The sequence below is a fragment of the Coregonus clupeaformis genome, unplaced genomic scaffold (genome assembly GCF_020615455.1).
Source record: "Coregonus clupeaformis isolate EN_2021a unplaced genomic scaffold, ASM2061545v1 scaf1103, whole genome shotgun sequence".
In the NCBI taxonomy this organism is placed as follows: Eukaryota; Metazoa; Chordata; class Actinopteri; order Salmoniformes; family Salmonidae; genus Coregonus; species Coregonus clupeaformis.
This window is the reverse complement of record NW_025534557.1, coordinates 13,817-32,497: the sequence shown is the minus strand read 5'-3', so window position 1 is coordinate 32,497 and position 18,681 is coordinate 13,817. Positions and strand designations below refer to the sequence as shown.

Below are 18,681 nucleotides of genomic sequence, written 5' to 3'. Positions count from 1 at the left end.
CGCATCTCTCAAGCCATGCATATTTAAATACAAGGCGGCGCAATCTCTGTACAGGGCGGACTTGGAACATGTGCACACACAAACTCTGTACAGGGCAGATTATCAGGCACAACAAACGGACAGGGTGGGTGGGGTAGCAAACTTGACAATGACTTGCTGGCAGTTAGGGTTGAGCCAAGATGTGGACATGAAGCTAGCATTAGGGTTAGGGTTGAGTTGGGAGTGGACATGAAGCTAGGGTTAGGGTTAGCCCTAGACATAACTCTGATCCAATTAACAATTAATTTATTCAGCCCTACCCCCTATACTTGGCAGAAAGGTAGGCCTCACTTGAAGCATGAACTAGAGTAATTGTGGGTTAAGGTCACTGGTGTAATATTCATATGTGTCACCATACTGAATTGTAATTGGATGCATCATACTGTGCAATGATTGGTTAAGACCACCCAGGTGGTGAGGTCATTCTAAGATGATCATGGCCAGAGACACATGGACATGCACGTTATAGCTAGTTAATAAAGAGGTGCGTTTATAAATATCCTGTCGTCCTGCATTTTATTATTTTGTACAAAGCGTACAAAACAAGACATGGTGTCAGAGTAAAAGGACTAAAAGATGGATTTTGCTGGAGTTCCTTCACCTCGAATGGATTGGGGGTCTACAAATCTACCCGATGCATGGCGTAAGTTCAAACAGCATGTGGAGCTGATGTTCACGGGTCCTCTGAAGGAAAGAGGAGAAGAGGAAAAGTGCAGCTACCTGCTCCTCTGGATCGGTGAAAAAGGGAGAGACATTTACAACACATGGACACTTACCGAGGCTGAATCAAAGGTACTGAAAACATACTACGATCGTTTTGAAGCATATGTTTTGCCAAAGACCAATACAATTTTCGCTAGGTACAAATTCCATGAGAAAGTACAAGGCGCTAGTGAATCGTTTGAACAGTTTGTCACTGAGCTGCGTCTGCTTGTGAAAGACTGTGATTATGCAAACAAGGATGAGATGGTCAGGGACCGTATTGTATTTGGAATACAATCACCGCGAGTGAGAGAGAAACTTTTGAATGTTGGATCAGAGTTAACGCTGGACAAAGCTATCGACATAGCCAGATCTCACGAGCTAGCACAGGTTCAGATGAAAACCATTTCAGGCGGCAGCATGAGCGCATCACGTGAACAAGCAGTGCACGCAGTCAGGCAGACATCAAAGCACACCTCCAGTGCCCAGAGAGCATGTTTCAGAACGGAGACAGACAGAACTCCAAAACAGAGCGACACAGACTCCAAACGCCCCAAAACATGTGGATATTGTGGATACAAAGTGCATGGCGAACAGGGGAATTGCCCAGCTAAAGGCAAACAGTGTACTAAATGTGGAAAATGGAATCACTTTGCAAAAGTGTGCAGAGTTTACCGTGGAAAAACAGTACATACAGTGAGTGAAGATGAAATGTCAATCAAAGAGTCAAATGCTGATGAACTGTTTATTGATTCAGTGACACAGAAAAGTCAGATATCAGAGACAGAGCAAGCCTTTGCTGACATTGAGATAGGAAGACAAGGCACAGAGCTAAAATTCAAACTAGACACTGGTGCACAAGTAAACATTATTCCTCTGAGTAAGTACAGAAGCTTGACATCTGAGTGTGAGCTACAGCCCACCACGCGCAGACTGACTGGTTATGGTGGTGAACAGCTCCCAGTAAAAGGCACATGCACTCTCAAATGCAAATACAAGGAAAGGGACATGATGTTGGACTTTTACGTTGTTGACACTCGAGCACCTGCAGTGCTAGGTCTTAAAGCATGTTTAGACATGGACCTTATCAAGCTAGTTTTATCAGTGACAGCACCAGTAGAGATAGAGAATGTCATGGAGGAGTTTGCTGATGTTTTTACAGGAATAGGACTATTCCCAGGAGAATGTACCATTCACCTTAACCCAGACGCAACCCCTGTGATCTACCCACCGAGAAAGATTCCACTTGCTCTCCGCGCCCGTCTGAAGAAAGAGTTGGAGAGCATGGAGCAATCTGACATCGTCACCAAGGTTACAGAACCGACGGATTGGGTCAACGCGTTAGTGGTGGTGGAGAAACCACGGACAGGCAAGCTCAGAGTATGTCTCGACCCAAGAGACTTGAACAAGGCTATCAAACGCCCCCATTACCCCTTACCGACGCTAGATGGCATCACACACAAGCTAGCGGGCGCACGCTACTTCAGTGTCATGGACGCCAGATCAGGCTACTGGGCTATCAAGCTCACAGAAGAGTCATCTAAGCTCACAACGTTCAACACACCGTTTGGACGCTACAGGTTCCGTCGCCTGCCTTTTGGGATTATCTCAGCCCAAGACGAGTTTCAGCTAAAGATCGACGAGGTGTACGAAGGCCTCGACGAGTCGTGGCAGTTGTGGACGACATCCTTGTCTATGGTCGAACCAAAGAGGAACACGACAGAAACCTCAGCGCGATGCTGCAAAGGTCCCGCGAGAGAGGAGTCCGGCTCAACCCCGAGAAGAGCACAGTCGGCGCTACAGAGGTCAGCTACTTCGGGCATCTTCTCACAGCGAATGGAATCAAGCCAGATCCGCAGAAGATCTCAGCCATAAAGGAAATGGAGCCACCAAAGAACCGCGCAGAGCTGGAAACAGTGCTTGGCATGGTCAACTACTTAGCCAAGTTCGCACCCAGCCTCTCCAATGCTAATGCACCCCTGCGTCAGCTGCTAAAGCAGTCCAGTGAGTTCCTCTGGGACAACCAACACGACATCGCTTTCCAGAAAGTGAAAGACTTGATCACGAGAGAACCAGGACCAATCCTTGCCTACTACGACCCCAACAAAGAGCTCAGACTCCAGGTGGACGCGTCAAAGTATGGACTAGGGGCAGTGCTACTGCAAGAAGGAAAACCCATCGGCTACGCTTCCAAATCTCTCACAGACTGTGAAATCAACTACGCTCAAATCGAAAAGGAGCTGTACGCCATTCTGTTCGGATGTAAGCGTTTCCATCAGTATGTCTATGGACGACAAGTCATTGTGGAATCAGACCACAAGCCCCTCGAGTCAATCATGAGGAAACCGTTAGCCGCAGCCCCGCCAAGGCTACAGAGAATGATCCTTCAACTACAAAAATACGACTTCACAATCACTCACCGTCCAGGCAAAGACATCCCTGTCGCAGACACACTCTCCAGGAAGTTTCTTACCTACAAGGACAGCAGCCTCAGTGAAGGCATGGACATGCAGGTGCACACTGTGTACAGCAACTTACCAGTTAGTGACACAAAACTGAAGGAGATCCGAGCAGAAACAGAAAAAGACACACAACTCACACAGCTGAGGAAAGTCATACAGTCAGGATGGCCTGAGGAGAGGAGAAAATGCCCTCAGAGCGTCTCAGAGTTCTGGAACCATCGTGACGAACTATCACAGATCAACGGAATCATTTTCAAAGGAGAGAAAATCATCATTCCTACCAGTCTCAGAGAAGAGATTTTGACAAAGATCCATGCTGGACACATGGGCATGGAAAAGTGCAAACAGAGAGCACGGGACATTTTGTTTTGGCCCGGAATGTGCAAACAAATAGAGGACATGGTTGGTAAATGCCCCACGTGTCTTGAACGACGCCCCTCGAACACCAAAGAGCCAATGTTACCTCACCGTATCCCAGACCGACCCTGGCAGGTCGTGGCAACCGATCTGTTCACGTGGAACAACGAGGACTACATTATAACAGTGGACTACTACAGCAGATACTTTGAACTCGACAAGCTTCACAGCACCACATCTGCAGCTGTGATACACAAGCTGAAAGCAGCCTTTGCCAGGCATGGCATTGTAGAGACTTTAATATCTGACAATGGGCCCTGTTACAAATCAAATGAGTTTGAATCCTTCACAAAAGCATGGGAGTTCACACACGTCACCACAAGCCCACATTACCCTCAAAGTAATGGCCTTGCTGAAAAATCTGTGCAGATCGCTAAATCACTCATGGACAAAGCAAAAGCAGACAAGAGAGACCCCTACCTCAGTCTCCTTGAATACCGCAACACTCCAGTTGACAACTTCAAATCACCAGCCCAGCTGTTGATGAGCCGCAGACTTCGCTCAATCCTCCCCAGCACCAACCAGCAGCTGCAACCTGAGGTCGTCAGCTACAAGGAAGTGCATGCAAAAGCGTGCACAGAGACAGCAACAGCAAAAGCGATACTACGACAGGTCAGCCAGACCACTGCCACCACTGAACGACGGAGAGTCAGTTAGAATCCAGGAGCATGGCTACTGGAAGCCAGCAGTCGTCATCCAACCAGCTGACACTGAACGTTCATATCACGTTCGCACCGCAGAAGGAGCGGTGTACCGCCGCAATCGTCGTCACCTACTGAACACAAAAGAACAACACACTGACGAGATGAACTGTTCCCCTGAAAGAGAACGGGATGGACTAAACACAGACACAACACAACATACACCATACTTACCTGCAACACCACAAGAACTGTTGACTGACACAGAAGCATGCTCAGCTTCATATCACACAAGGTCAGGAAGAGAGGTCAAGCCTAGAGCTGTCCTAGACCTGTGAAATGTCAAAGGGTGTAGGCGGATCGCTGCCCTAAAAGAGTTTCCAGACTGTAAACTTGTTATTGAAAGTTAACTTGAAATGCTTTGGTATTGTATTTGTTTGATATGTTGAGATGTCATTGCTACAGTGAAAAGCTGAGTTGCTGAGAAATATTTGTTCTAAAAATAACAATATGCTGAATCATTGTTTGTCTGTTATGTTGATGCAGTTGGTGCAGTTTAAATGGTTACTTACCCCGAGTTCAAACTACAGAGCATATATTCAAAAGAAACGCTTTATTGTTCCACATATTTTTTTCTTTTTTTAAAAGAAGGGGGATGTAATATTCATATGTGTCACCATACTGAATTGTAATTGGATGCATCATACTGTGCAATGATTGGTTAAGACCACCCAGGTGGTGAGGTCATTCTAAGATGATCATGGCCAGAGACACATGGACATGCACGTTATAGCTAGTTAATAAAGAGGTACGTTTATAAATATCCTGTCGTCCTGCATTTTATTATTTTGTACAAAGCGTACAAAACAAGACAACTGGTGTAACACATTGACGCAAAATGAAGATGGGCAGCTATGATTGTGGTAAAATGTTGAGCGTGATGTGTTGCATAGTGGCGGAAATATCAGTGGTTGAGGTGTTGAACTGACCGCTGACAGTGATGGAGCTGGCATTGACCCTGATACTTAGATTCCCGCTGTTGACTGCAGCCACCAGAACATCTTTCACTGAATTAGCATTGGGTGCAGTCTCGTTACCAGTAAGTCTAAACTCCATTCTGCAGTCTGTGATGATGGAACCACGTCTGTGAATGCAAAACAAGGAACAGAGCTAAGGTTAAAAGAGTGGTACAGTCCCTTGAAAGATAGAAAAAAATACTGACTGAAGTAAATTGGAAAAAATACAATTTGAAATTCTATTAGAAAAACACCCAGATCATTACTGCATTTAGACTGCCACTCACGTGAATTTCAACACAAAAAGCTGAATGAAACTTTTAAAGGCTTTGCGATAGAAGGGCTCAATCTGAAAAAACAAACAGAGATGATATGAAGACTTCAGGTTCAAGAGAGAAAACACAGACCTTATAATGCTCATAGCTGGGAAATTTGAAATCAAACAACATTACAACCTCTATTTGCTGCTTGATTGCAAAAATTCTCTTACCTCATTTTTTGTTTTAGTAGCCCGATCACTGAAAACCACTGAGGAGTTGTCTGAGAGATTACTGGCAAAGATCTCATCTGAACTGAACACCAGAAGAAAAAAGTTTGTGGTTGTCGAAGCAACAGCAGCTGTGGTTGTTGTTGGTGCGCCTCTGGTTGTTGTGTTGGCAGCTGTGGTTGTACTGTTGGCACCTGTGGTTGTTGTTGGGGCAGCGGTTGGAGTCACTTGGACTGAAAAACAATGAATACATTTATATAAATAATCGACATCTGTATTAAATGTTAATGTATACATTTTCTACCATCTCGTGCATAATATTTTTCTCTGTAGACTACTCATTTCTTGCTGATGATCACACAGTGTTGCAGCACAGTGTTGCAATCTTATGGCATAATGTTATGTGTTGTAGTCAAGGCCGCGCACAGACCTTTCAGGGGGCAGGCTCTCAAAATGATTTTTTTACACATTTTTGAGCATAGGCCTATTTATTTCTGCAACACACTCACTCATCATCACACATTGTAAGCAAGCTAGTTACAGTGCCTACTAAATACATTATTTACATATGGAAAAGAGAGTGGGCTATTAGCTGATCATTGATATAAATAAATAGGTCATTTAGCAGACGCTCTTATCCAGAGCGACTTACAGGAGCAATTAGGGTTAAGTGCCTTGCTCAAGGGCACATCGACAGATTTTTCACCTAGTTGGCTCGGGGATTAGAACCAGCGACCCTTTGGTTACTGGCACAACGCTCTTAACCACTACCTGCCGCCCTTGATGTTGATGATTGATGTAAATCTACTAGTTGGCTAGCTCAATTTTTTTACTGATTGGGATTTACCTCTCTATGTCTTTCTGTCTCTTTCTGCTACAGGTATCAGCCAACTAGACCGAATATTGATGAGGATGTTGGCTAAATCAAGTGTCATCAAGCGTTGATCAAATCTTATGCTGCTGTGGCAGTACTGTTGATATTTAAACTATGTAGCTAGCTACACATACTCGGCCAGTGACCGCATCTCTCAAGCCATGCATATTTAGATACAAGGCGGCGCAATCTCTGTACAGGGCGGACTGGGAACATGTGCACACACAAACTCTGTACAGGGCAGATTATCAGGCACAACAAACGGACAGGGTGGGTGGGGTAGCAAACTTGACAATGACTTGCTGGCAGTTAGGGTTGAGCCAAGATGTGGACATGAAGCTAGCATTAGGGTTAGGGTTGAGCTGGGAGTGGACATGAAGCTAGGGTTAGGGTTAGCCCTAGACAGAACTCTGATCCAATTAACAATTAATTTATTCAGCCCTACCCCCTATACTTGGCAGAAAGGTAGGCCTAACTTGAAGCATGATCTAGAGTAATTGTGGGTTAAGGTCACTGGTGTAACACATTGACGCAAAATGAAGATGGGCAGCTATGATTGTGGTAAAATGTTGAGCGTGATGTGTTGCATAGTGGCGGAAATATCAGTGGTTGAGGTGTTGAACTGACCGCTGACAGTGATGGAGCTGGCATTGACCCTGATACTTAGATTCCCGCTGTTGACTGCAGCCACCAGAACATCTTTCACTGAATTAGCATTGGGTGCAGTCCCGTTACCAGTAAGTCTAAACTCCATTCTGCAGTCTGTGATGATGGAACCACGTCTGTGAATGCAAAACAAGGAACAGAGCTAAGGTTAAAAAAGTGGTACAGTCCCTTGAAAGATAGAAAAAAATACTGACTGAAGTAAATTGGAAAAAATACAATTTGAACTTCTATTAGAAAAACACCCAGATCATTACTGCATTTAGACTGCCACTCACGTGAATTTCAACACAAAAAGCTGAATGAAACTTTTAAAGGCTTTGCGATAGAAGGGCTCAATCTGAAAAAACAAACAGAGATGATATGAAGACTTCAGGTTCAAGAGAGAAAACACAGACCTTATAATGCTCATAGCTGGGAAATTTGAAATCAAACAACATTACAACCTCTATTTGCTGCTTGATTGCAAAAATTCTCTTACCTCATTTTTTGTTTTAGTAGCCCGATCACTGAAAACCACTGAGGAGTTGTCTGAGAGATTACTGGCAAAGATCTCATCTGAACTGAACACCAGAAGAAAAAAAGTTTGTGGTTGTCGAAGCAACAGCAGCTGTGGTTGTTGTTGGTGCGCCTGTGGTTGTTGTGTTGGCAGCTGTGGTTGTACTGTTGGCACCTGTGGTTGTTGTTGGGGCAGCGGTTGGAGTCACTTGGACTGAAAAACAATGAATACATTTATATAAATAATCGACATCTGTATTAAATGTTAATGTATACATTTTCTACCATCTCGTGCATAATATTTTTCTCTGTAGACTACTCATTTCTTGCTGATGATCACACAGTGTTGCAGCACAGTGTTGCAATCTTATGGCATAATGTTATGTGTTGTAGTCAAGGCCGCGCACAGACCTTTCAGGGGGCAGGCTCTCAAAATGATTTTTTTACACATTTTTGAGCATAGGCCTATTTATTTCTGCAACACACTCACTCATCATCACACATTGTAAGCAAGCTAGTTACAGTGCCTACTAAATACATTATTTACATATGGAAAAGAGAGTGGGCTATTAGCTGATCATTGATATAAATAAATAGGTCATTTAGCAGACGCTCTTATCCAGAGCGACTTACAGGAGCAATTAGGGTTAAGTGCCTTGCTCAAGGGCACATCGACAGATTTTTCACCTAGTTGGCTCGGGGATTAGAACCAGCGACCCTTTGGTTACTGGCACAACGCTCTTAACCACTACCTGCCGCCCTTGATGTTGATGATTGATGTAAATCTACTAGTTGGCTAGCTCAATTTTTTTTACTGATTGGGATTTACCTCTCTATGTCTTTCTGTCTCTTTCTGCTACAGGTATCAGCCAACTAGACCGAATATTGATGAGGATGTTGGCTAAATCAAGTGTCATCAAGCGTTGATCAAATCTTATGCTGCTGTGGCAGTACTGTTGATATTTAAACTATGTAGCTAGCTACACATACTCGGCCAGTGACCGCATCTCTCAAGCCATGCATATTTAGATACAAGGCGGCGCAATCTCTGTACAGGGCGGACTGGGAACATGTGCACACACAAACTCTGTACAGGGCAGATTATCAGGCACAACAAACGGACAGGGTGGGTGGGGTAGCAAACTTGACAATGACTTGCTGGCAGTTAGGGTTGAGCCAAGATGTGGACATGAAGCTAGCATTAGGGTTAGGGTTGAGCTGGGAGTGGACATGAAGCTAGGGTTAGGGTTAGCCCTAGACATAACTCTGATCCAATTAACAATTAATTTATTCAGCCCTACCCCCTATACTTGGCAGAAAGGTAGGCCTCACTTGAAGCATGAACTAGAGTAATTGTGGGTTAAGGTCACTGGTGTAACACATTGACGCAAAATGAAGATGGGCAGCTATGATTGTGGTAAAATGTTGAGCGTGATGTGTTGCATAGTGGCGGAAATATCAGTGGTTGAGGTGTTGAACTGACCGCTGACAGTGATGGAGCTGGCATTGACCCTGATACTTAGATTCCCGCTGTTGACTGCAGCCACCAGAACATCTTTCACTGAATTAGCATTGGGTGCAGTCCCGTTACCAGTAAGTCTAAACTCCATTCTGCAGTCTGTGATGATGGAACCACGTCTGTGAATGCAAAACAAGGAACAGAGCTAAGGTTAAAAAAGTGGTACAGTCCCTTGAAAGATAGAAAAAATACTGACTGAAGTAAATTGGAAAAAATACAATTTGAACTTCTATTAGAAAAACACCCAGATCATTACTGCATTTAGACTGCCACTCACGTGAATTTCAACACAAAAAGCTGAATGAAACTTTTAAAGGCTTTGCGATAGAAGGGCTCAATCTGAAAAAACAAACAGAGATGATATGAAGACTTCAGGTTCAAGAGAGAAAACACAGACCTTATAATGCTCATAGCTGGGAAATTTGAAATCAAACAACATTACAACCTCTATTTGCTGCTTGATTGCAAAAATTCTCTTACCTCATTTTTTGTTTTAGTAGCCCGATCACTGAAAACCACTGAGGAGTTGTCTGAGAGATTACTGGCAAAGATCTCATCTGAACTGAACACCAGAAGAAAAAAGTTTGTGGTTGTCGAAGCAACAGCAGCTGTGGTTGTTGTTGGTGCGCCTGTGGTTGTTGTGTTGGCAGCTGTGGTTGTACTGTTGGCACCTGTGGTTGTTGTTGGGGCAGCGGTTGGAGTCACTTGGACTGAAAAACAATGAATACATTTATATAAATAATCGACATCTGTATTAAATGTTAATGTATACATTTTCTACCATCTCGTGCATAATATTTTTCTCTGTAGACTACTCATTTCTTGCTGATGATCACACAGTGTTGCAGCACAGTGTTGCAATCTTATGGCATAATGTTATGTGTTGTAGTCAAGGCCGCGCACAGACCTTTCAGGGGGCAGGCTCTCAAAATGATTTTTTTTACACATTTTTGAGCATAGGCCTATTTATTTCTGCAACACACTCACTCATCATCACACATTGTAAGCAAGCTAGTTACAGTGCCTACTAAATACATTATTTACATATGGAAAAGAGAGTGGGCTATTAGCTGATCATTGATATAATTAAATAGGTCATTTAGCAGACGCTCTTATCCAGAGCGACTTACAGGAGCAATTAGGGTTAAGTGCCTTGCTCAAGGGCACATCGACAGATTTTTCACCTAGTTGGCTCGGGGATTAGAACCAGCGACCCTTTGGTTACTGGCACAACGCTCTTAACCACTACCTGCCGCCCTTGATGTTGATGATTGATGTAAATCTACTAGTTGGCTAGCTCAATTTTTTTTACTGATTGGGATTTACCTCTCTATGTCTTTCTGTCTCTTTCTGCTACAGGTATCAGCCAACTAGACCGAATATTGATGAGGATGTTGGCTAAATCAAGTGTCATCAAGCGTTGATCAAATCTTATGCTGCTGTGGCAGTACTGTTGATATTTAAACTATGTAGCTAGCTACACATACTCGGCCAGTGACCGCATCTCTCAAGCCATGCATATTTAGATACAAGGCGGCGCAATCTCTGTACAGGGCGGACTTGGAACATGTGCACACACAAACTCTGTACAGGGCAGATTATCAGGCACAACAAACGGACAGGGTGGGTGGGGTAGCAAACTTGACAATGACTTGCTGGCAGTTAGGGTTGAGCCAAGATGTGGACATGAAGCTAGCATTAGGGTTAGGGTTGAGCTGGGAGTGGACATTAAGCTAGGGTTAGGGTTAGCCCTAGACATAACTCTGATCCAATTAACAATTAATTTATTCAGCCCTACCCCCTATACTTGGCAGAAAGGTAGGCCTCACTTGAAGCATGAACTAGAGTAATTGTGGGTTAAGGTCACTGGTGTAACACATTGACGCAAAATGAAGATGGGCAGCTATGATTGTGGTAAAATGTTGAGCGTGATGTGTTGCATAGTGGCGGAAATATCAGTGGTTGAGGTGTTGAACTGACCGCTGACAGTGATGGAGCTGGCATTGACCCTGATACTTAGATTCCCGCTGTTGACTGCAGCCACCAGAACATCTTTCACTGAATTAGCATTGGGTGCAGTCTCGTTACCAGTAAGTCTAAACTCCATTCTGCAGTCTGTGATGATGGAACCACGTCTGTGAATGCAAAACAAGGAACAGAGCTAAGGTTAAAAAAGTGGTACAGTCCCTTGAAAGATAGAAAAAAATACTGACTGAAGTAAATTGGAAAAAATACAATTTGAATTCTATTAGAAAAACACCCAGATCATTACTGCATTTAGACTGCCACTCACGTGAATTTCAACACAAAAAGCTGAATGAAACTTTTAAAGGCTTTGCGATAGAAGGGCTCAATCTGAAAAAACAAACAGAGATGATATGAAGACTTCAGGTTCAAGAGAGAAAACACAGACCTTATAATGCTCATAGCTGGGAAATTTGAAATCAAACAACATTACAACCTCTATTTGCTGCTTGATTGCAAAAATTCTCTTACCTCATTTTTTGTTTTAGTAGCCCGATCACTGAAAACCACTGAGGAGTTGTCTGAGAGATTACTGGCAAAGATCTCATCTGAACTGAACACCAGAAGAAAAAAGTTTGTGGTTGTCGAAGCAACAGCAGCTGTGGTTGTTGTTGGTGCGCCTGTGGTTGTTGTGTTGGCAGCTGTGGTTGTACTGTTGGCACCTGTGGTTGTTGTTGGGGCAGCGGTTGGAGTCACTTGGACTGAAAAACAATGAATACATTTATATAAATAATCGACATCTGTATTAAATGTTAATGTATACATTTTCTACCATCTCGTGCATAATATTTTTCTCTGTAGACTACTCATTTCTTGCTGATGATCACACAGTGTTGCAGCACAGTATTGCAATCTTATGGCATAATGTTATGTGTTGTAGTCAAGGCCGCGCACAGACCTTTCAGGGGGCAGGCTCTCAAAATGATTTTTTTACACATTTTTGAGCATAGGCCTATTTATTTCTGCAACACACTCACTCATCATCACACATTGTAAGCAAGCTAGTTACAGTGCCTACTAAATACATTATTTACATATGGAAAAGAGGTGGGCTATTAGCTGATCAATAAATAAATAGGTCATTTAGCAGACGCTCTTATCCAGAGCGACTTACAGGAGCAATTAGGGTTAAGTGCCTTGCTCAAGGGCACATCGACAGATTTTTCACCTAGTTGGCTCGGGGATTAGAACCAGCGACCCTTTGGTTACTGGCACAACGCTCTTAACCACTACCTGCCGCCCTTGATGTTGATGATTGATGTAAATCTACTAGTTGGCTAGCTCAATTTTTTTACTGATTGGGATTTACCTCTCTATGTCTTTCTGTCTCTTTCTGCTACAGGTATCAGCCAACTAGACCGAATATTGATGAGGATGTTGGCTAAATCAAGTGTCATCAAGCGTTGATCAAATCTTATGCTGCTGTGGCAGTACTGTTGATATTTAAACTATGTAGCTAGCTACACATACTCGGCCAGTGACCGCATCTCTCAAGCCATGCATATTTAGATACAAGGCGGCGCAATCTCTGTACAGGGCGGACTGGGAACATGTGCACACACAAACTCTGTACAGGGCAGATTATCAGGCACAACAAACGGACAGGGTGGGTGGGGTAGCAAACTTGACAATGACTTGCTGGCAGTTAGGGTTGAGCCAAGATGTGGACATGAAGCTAGCATTAGGGTTAGGGTTGAGCTGGGAGTGGACATGAAGCTAGGGTTAGGGTTAGCCCTAGACATAACTCTGATCCAATTAACAATTAATTTATTCAGCCCTACCCCCTATACTTGGCAGAAAGGTAGGCCTCACTTGAAGCATGAACTAGAGTAATTGTGGGTTAAGGTCACTGGTGTAACACATTGACGCAAAATGAAGATGGGCAGCTATGATTGTGGTAAAATGTTGAGCGTGATGTGTTGCATAGTGGCGGAAATATCAGTGGTTGAGGTGTTGAACTGACCGCTGACAGTGATGGAGCTGGCATTGACCCTGATACTTAGATTCCCGCTGTTGACTGCAGCCACCAGAACATCTTTCACTGAATTAGCATTGGGTGCAGTCTCGTTACCAGTAAGTCTAAACTCCATTCTGCAGTCTGTGATGATGGAACCACGTCTGTGAATGCAAAACAAGGAACAGAGCTAAGGTTAAAAAAGTGGTACAGTCCCTTGAAAGATAGAAAAAAATACTGACTGAAGTCAATTGGAAAAAATACAATTTGAACTTCTATTAGAAAAACACCCAGATCATTACTGCATTTAGACTGCCACTCACGTGAATTTCAACACAAAAAGCTGAATGAAACTTTTAAAGGCTTTACGATAGAAGGGCTCAATCTGAAAAAACAAACAGAGATGATATGAAGACTTCAGGTTCAAGAGAGAAAACACAGACATTATAATGCTCATAGCTGGGAAATTTGAAATCAAACAACATTACAACCTCTATTTGCTGCTTGATTGCAAAAATTCTCTTACCTCATTTTTTGTTTTAGTAGCCCGATCACTGAAAACCACTGAGGAGTTGTCTGAGAGATTACTGGCAAAGATCTCATCTGAACTGAACACCAGAAGAAAAAAGTTTGTGGTTGTCGAAGCAACAGCAGCTGTGGTTGTTGTTGGTGCGCCTGTGGTTGTTGTGTTGGCAGCTGTGGTTGTACTGTTGGCACCTGTGGTTGTTGTTGGGGCAGCGGTTGGAGTCACTTGGATTGAAAAACAATGAATACATTTATATAAATAATCGACATCTGTATTAAATGTTAATGTATACATTTTCTACCATCTCGTGCATAATATTTTTCTCTGTAGACTACTCATTTCTTGCTGATGATCACACAGTGTTGCAGCACAGTGTTGCAATCTTATGGCATAATGTTATGTGTTGTAGTCAAGGCCGCGCACAGACCTTTCAGGGGGCAGGCTCTCAAAATGATTTTATTTACACATTTTTGAGCATAGGCCTATTTATTTCTGCAGCACACTCACTCATCATCACACATTGTAAGCAAGCTAGTTACAGTGCCTACTAAATACATTATTTACATATGGAAAAGAGAGTGGGCTATTAGCTGATCATTGATATAAATAAATAGGTCATTTAGCAGACGCTCTTATCCAGAGCGACTTACAGGAGCAATTAGGGTTAAGTGCCTTGCTCAAGGGCACATCGACAGATTTTTTCACCTAGTTGGCTCGGGGATTAGAACCAGCGACCCTTTGGTTACTGGCACAACGCTCTTAACCACTACCTGCCGCCCTTGATGTTGATGATTGATGTAAATCTACTAGTTGGCTAGCTCAATTTTTTTACTGATTGGGATTTACCTCTCTATGTCTTTCTGTCTCTTTCTGCTACAGGTATCAGCCAACTAGACCGAATATTGATGAGGATGTTGGCTAAATCAAGTGTCATCAAGCGTTGATCAAATCTTATGCTGCTGTGGCAGTACTGTTGATATTTAAACTATGTAGCTAGCTACACATACTCGGCCAGTGACCGCATCTCTCAAGCCATGCATATTTAGATACAAGGCGGCGCAATCTCTGTACAGGGTGGACTGGGAACATGTGCACACACAAACTCTGTACAGGGCAGATTATCAGGCACAACAAACGGACAGGGTGGGTGGGGTAGCAAACTTGACAATGACTTGCTGGCAGTTAGGGTTGAGCCAAGATGTGGACATGAAGCTAGCATTAGGGTTAGGGTTGAGCTGGGAGTGGACATGAAGCTAGGGTTAGGGTTAGCCCTAGACATAACACTGATCCAATTAACAATTAATTTATTCAACCCTACCCCCTATACTTGGCAGAAAGGTAGGCCTCACTTGAAGCATGAACTAGAGTAATTGTGGGTTAAGGTCACTGGTGTAACACATTGACGCAAAATGAAGATGGGCAGCTATGATTGTGGTAAAATGTTGAGCGTGATGTGTTGCATAGTGGCGGAAATATCAGTGGTTGAGGTGTTGAACTGACCGCTGACAGTGATGGAGCTGGCATTGACCCTGATACTTAGATTCCCGCTGTTGACTGCAGCCACCAGAACATCTTTCACTGAATTAGCATTGGGTGCAGTCTCGTTACCAGTAAGTCTAAACTCCATTCTGCAGTCTGTGATGATGGAACCACGTCTGTGAATGCAAAACAAGGAACAGAGCTAAGGTTAAAAAAGTGGTACAGTCCCTTGAAAGATAGAAAAAAATACTGACTGAAGTCAATTGGAAAAAATACAATTTGAACTTCTATTAGAAAAACACCCAGATCATTACTGCATTTAGACTGCCACTCACGTGAATTTCAACACAAAAAGCTGAATGAAACTTTTAAAGGCTTTACGATAGAAGGGCTCAATCTGAAAAAACAAACAGAGATGATATGAAGACTTCAGGTTCAAGAGAGAAAACACAGACATTATAATGCTCATAGCTGGGAAATTTGAAATCAAACAACATTACAACCTCTATTTGCTGCTTGATTGCAAAAATTCTCTTACCTCATTTTTTGTTTTAGTAGCCCGATCACTGAAAACCACTGAGGAGTTGTCTGAGAGATTACTGGCAAAGATCTCATCTGAACTGAACACCAGAAGAAAAAAGTTTGTGGTTGTCGAAGCAACAGCAGCTGTGGTTGTTGTTGGTGCGCCTCTGGTTGTTGTGTTGGCAGCTGTGGTTGTACTGTTGGCACCTGTGGTTGTTGTTGGGGCAGCGGTTGGAGTCACTTGGATTGAAAAACAATGAATACATTTATATAAATAATCGACATCTGTATTAAATGTTAATGTATACATTTTCTACCATCTCGTGCATAATATTTTTCTCTGTAGACTACTCATTTCTTGCTGATGATCACACAGTGTTGCAGCACAGTGTTGCAATCTTATGGCATAATGTTATGTGTTGTAGTCAAGGCCGCGCACAGACCTTTCAGGGGGCAGGCTCTCAAAATGATTTTTTTTACACATTTTTGAGCATAGGCCTATTTATTTCTGCAACACACTCACTCATCATCACACATTGTAAGCAAGCTAGTTACAGTGCCTACTAAATACATTATTTACATATGGAAAAGAGAGTGGGCTATTAGCTGATCATTGATATAAATAAATAGGTCATTTAGCAGACGCTCTTATCCAGACGAACTTACAGGAGCAATTAGGGTTAAGTGCCTTGCTCAAGGGCACATCGACAGAGTTTTCACCTAGTTGGCTCGGGGATTAGAACCAGCGACCCTTTGGTTACTGGCACAACGCTCTTAACCACTACCTGCCGCCCTTGATGTTGATGATTGATGTAAATCTACTAGTTGGCTAGCTCAATTTTTTTTACTGATTGGGATTTACCTCTCTATGTCTTTCTGTCTCTTTCTGCTACAGGTATCAGCCAACTAGACCGAATATTGATGAGGATGTTGGCTAAATCAAGTGTCATCAAGCGTTGATCAAATCTTATGCTGCTGTGGCAGTACTGTTGATATTTAAACTATGTAGCTAGCTAAACATACTCGGCCAGTGACCGCATCTCTCAAGCCATGCATATTTAGATACAAGGCGGCGCAATCTCTGTACAGGGTGGACTGGGAACATGTGCACACACAAACTCTGTACAGGGCAGATTATCAGGCACAACAAACGGACAGGGTGGGTGGGGTAGCAAACTTGACAATGACTTGCTGGCAGTTAGGGTTGAGCCAAGATGTGGACATGAAGCTAGCATTAGGGTTAGGGTTGAGCTGGGAGTGGACATGAAGCTAGGGTTAGGGTTAGCCCTAGACATAACTCTGATCCAATTAACAATTAATTTATTCAGCCCTACCCCCTATACTTGGCAGAAAGGTAGGCCTCACTTGAAGCATGAACTAGAGTAATTGTGGGTTAAGGTCACTGGTGTAACACATTGACGCAAAATTTAAGATGGGCAGCTATGATTGTGGTAAAATGTTGAGCGTGATGTGTTGCATAGTGGCGGAAATATCAGTGGTTGAGGTGTTGAACTGACCGCTGACAGTGATGGAGCTGGCATTGACCCTGATACTTAGATTCCCGCTGTTGACTGCAGCCACCAGAACATCTTTCACTGAATTAGCATTGGGTGCAGTCTCGTTACCAGTAAGTCTAAACTCCATTCTGCAGTCTGTGATGATGGAACCACGTCTGTGAATGCAAAACAAGGAACAGAGCTAAGGTTAAAAAAGTGGAAAAGTCCCTTGAAAGATAGAAAAAAATACTGACTGAAGTAAATTGGAAAAAATACAATTTGAAATTCTATTAGAAAAACACCCAGATCATTACTGCATTTAGACTGCCACTCACGTGAATTTCAACACAAAAAGCTGAATGAAACTTTTAAAGGCTTTGCGATAGAAGGGCTCAATCTGAAAAAACAAACAGAGATGATATGAAGACTTCAGGTTCAAGAGAGAAAACACAGACCTTATAATGCTCATAGCTGGGAAATTTGAAATCAAACAACATTACAACCTCTATTTGCTGCTTGATTGCAAAAATTCTCTTACCTCATTTTTTGTTTTAGTAGCCCGATCACTGAAAACCACTGAGGAGTTGTCTGAGAGATTACTGGCAAAGATCTCATCTGAACTGAACACCAGAAGAAAAAAAGTTTGTGGTTGTCGAAGCAACAGCAGCTGTGGTTGTTGTTGGTGCGCCTCTGGTTGTTGTGTTGGCAGCTGTGGTTGTACTGTTGGCACCTGTGGTTGTTGTTGGGGCAGCGGTTGGAGTCACTTGGATTGAAAAACAATGAATACATTTATATAAATAATCGACATCTGTATTAAATGTTAATGTATACATTTTCTACCATCTCGTGCATAATATTTTTCTCTGTAGACTACTCATTTCTTGCTGATGATCACACAGTGTTGCAGCACAGTGTTGCAATCTTATGGCATAATGTTATGTGTTGTAGTCAAGGCCGCGCACAGACCTTTCAGGGGGCAGGCTCTCAAAATGATTTTTTTTACACATTTTTGAGCATAGGCCTATTTATTTCTGCAACACACTCACTCATCATCACACATTGTAAGCAAGCTAGTTACAGTGCCTACTAAATACATTATTTACATATGGAAAAGAGAGTGGGCTATTAGCTGATCATTGATATAAATAAATAGGTCATTTAGCAGACGCTCTTATCCAGACGAACTTACAGGAGCAATTAGGGTTAAGTGCCTTGCTCAAGGGCACATCGACAGAGTTTTCACCTAGTTGGCTCGGGGATTAGAACCAGCGACCCTTTGGTTACTGGCACAACGCTCTTAACCACTACCTGCCGCCCTTGATGTTGATGATTGATGTAAATCTACTAGTTGGCTAGCTCAA

General features: G+C 42.9%; 1 protein-coding gene and 1 long non-coding RNA gene across 2 annotated transcripts; both read right to left on the bottom strand.

Annotated features, from left to right (window-relative positions):
- Positions 1-5,925: 5,925 nt before the first annotated feature.
- LOC121560501 (integumentary mucin C.1-like) lies at positions 5,926-13,431 on the bottom strand. Its single transcript, XM_045217543.1, has 11 exons — positions 13,307-13,431; positions 11,815-12,044; positions 11,612-11,673; positions 11,299-11,453; positions 9,799-10,028; positions 9,596-9,657; positions 9,283-9,437; positions 7,783-8,013; positions 7,580-7,641; positions 7,266-7,420; positions 5,926-5,997 (listed from the first exon to the last, which is right to left on the bottom strand). Exons 4-8 carry the CDS (start codon positions 11,423-11,425, stop codon positions 7,856-7,858), a joined length of 732 nt encoding a protein of 243 aa, XP_045073478.1. The 5' UTR covers positions 11,426-11,453; positions 11,612-11,673; positions 11,815-12,044; positions 13,307-13,431; the 3' UTR covers positions 5,926-5,997; positions 7,266-7,420; positions 7,580-7,641; positions 7,783-7,855.
- A 2,568-nt stretch (positions 13,432-15,999) lies between these two features.
- On the bottom strand, positions 16,000-17,972 carry LOC121560504. The gene is made up of 4 exons (XR_006659323.1): positions 17,859-17,972; positions 17,656-17,717; positions 17,342-17,496; positions 16,000-16,064 (listed from the first exon to the last, which is right to left on the bottom strand). It is a non-coding gene; the product is annotated as an uncharacterized LOC121560504 (long non-coding RNA).
- Positions 17,973-18,681: the final 709 nt, after the last annotated feature.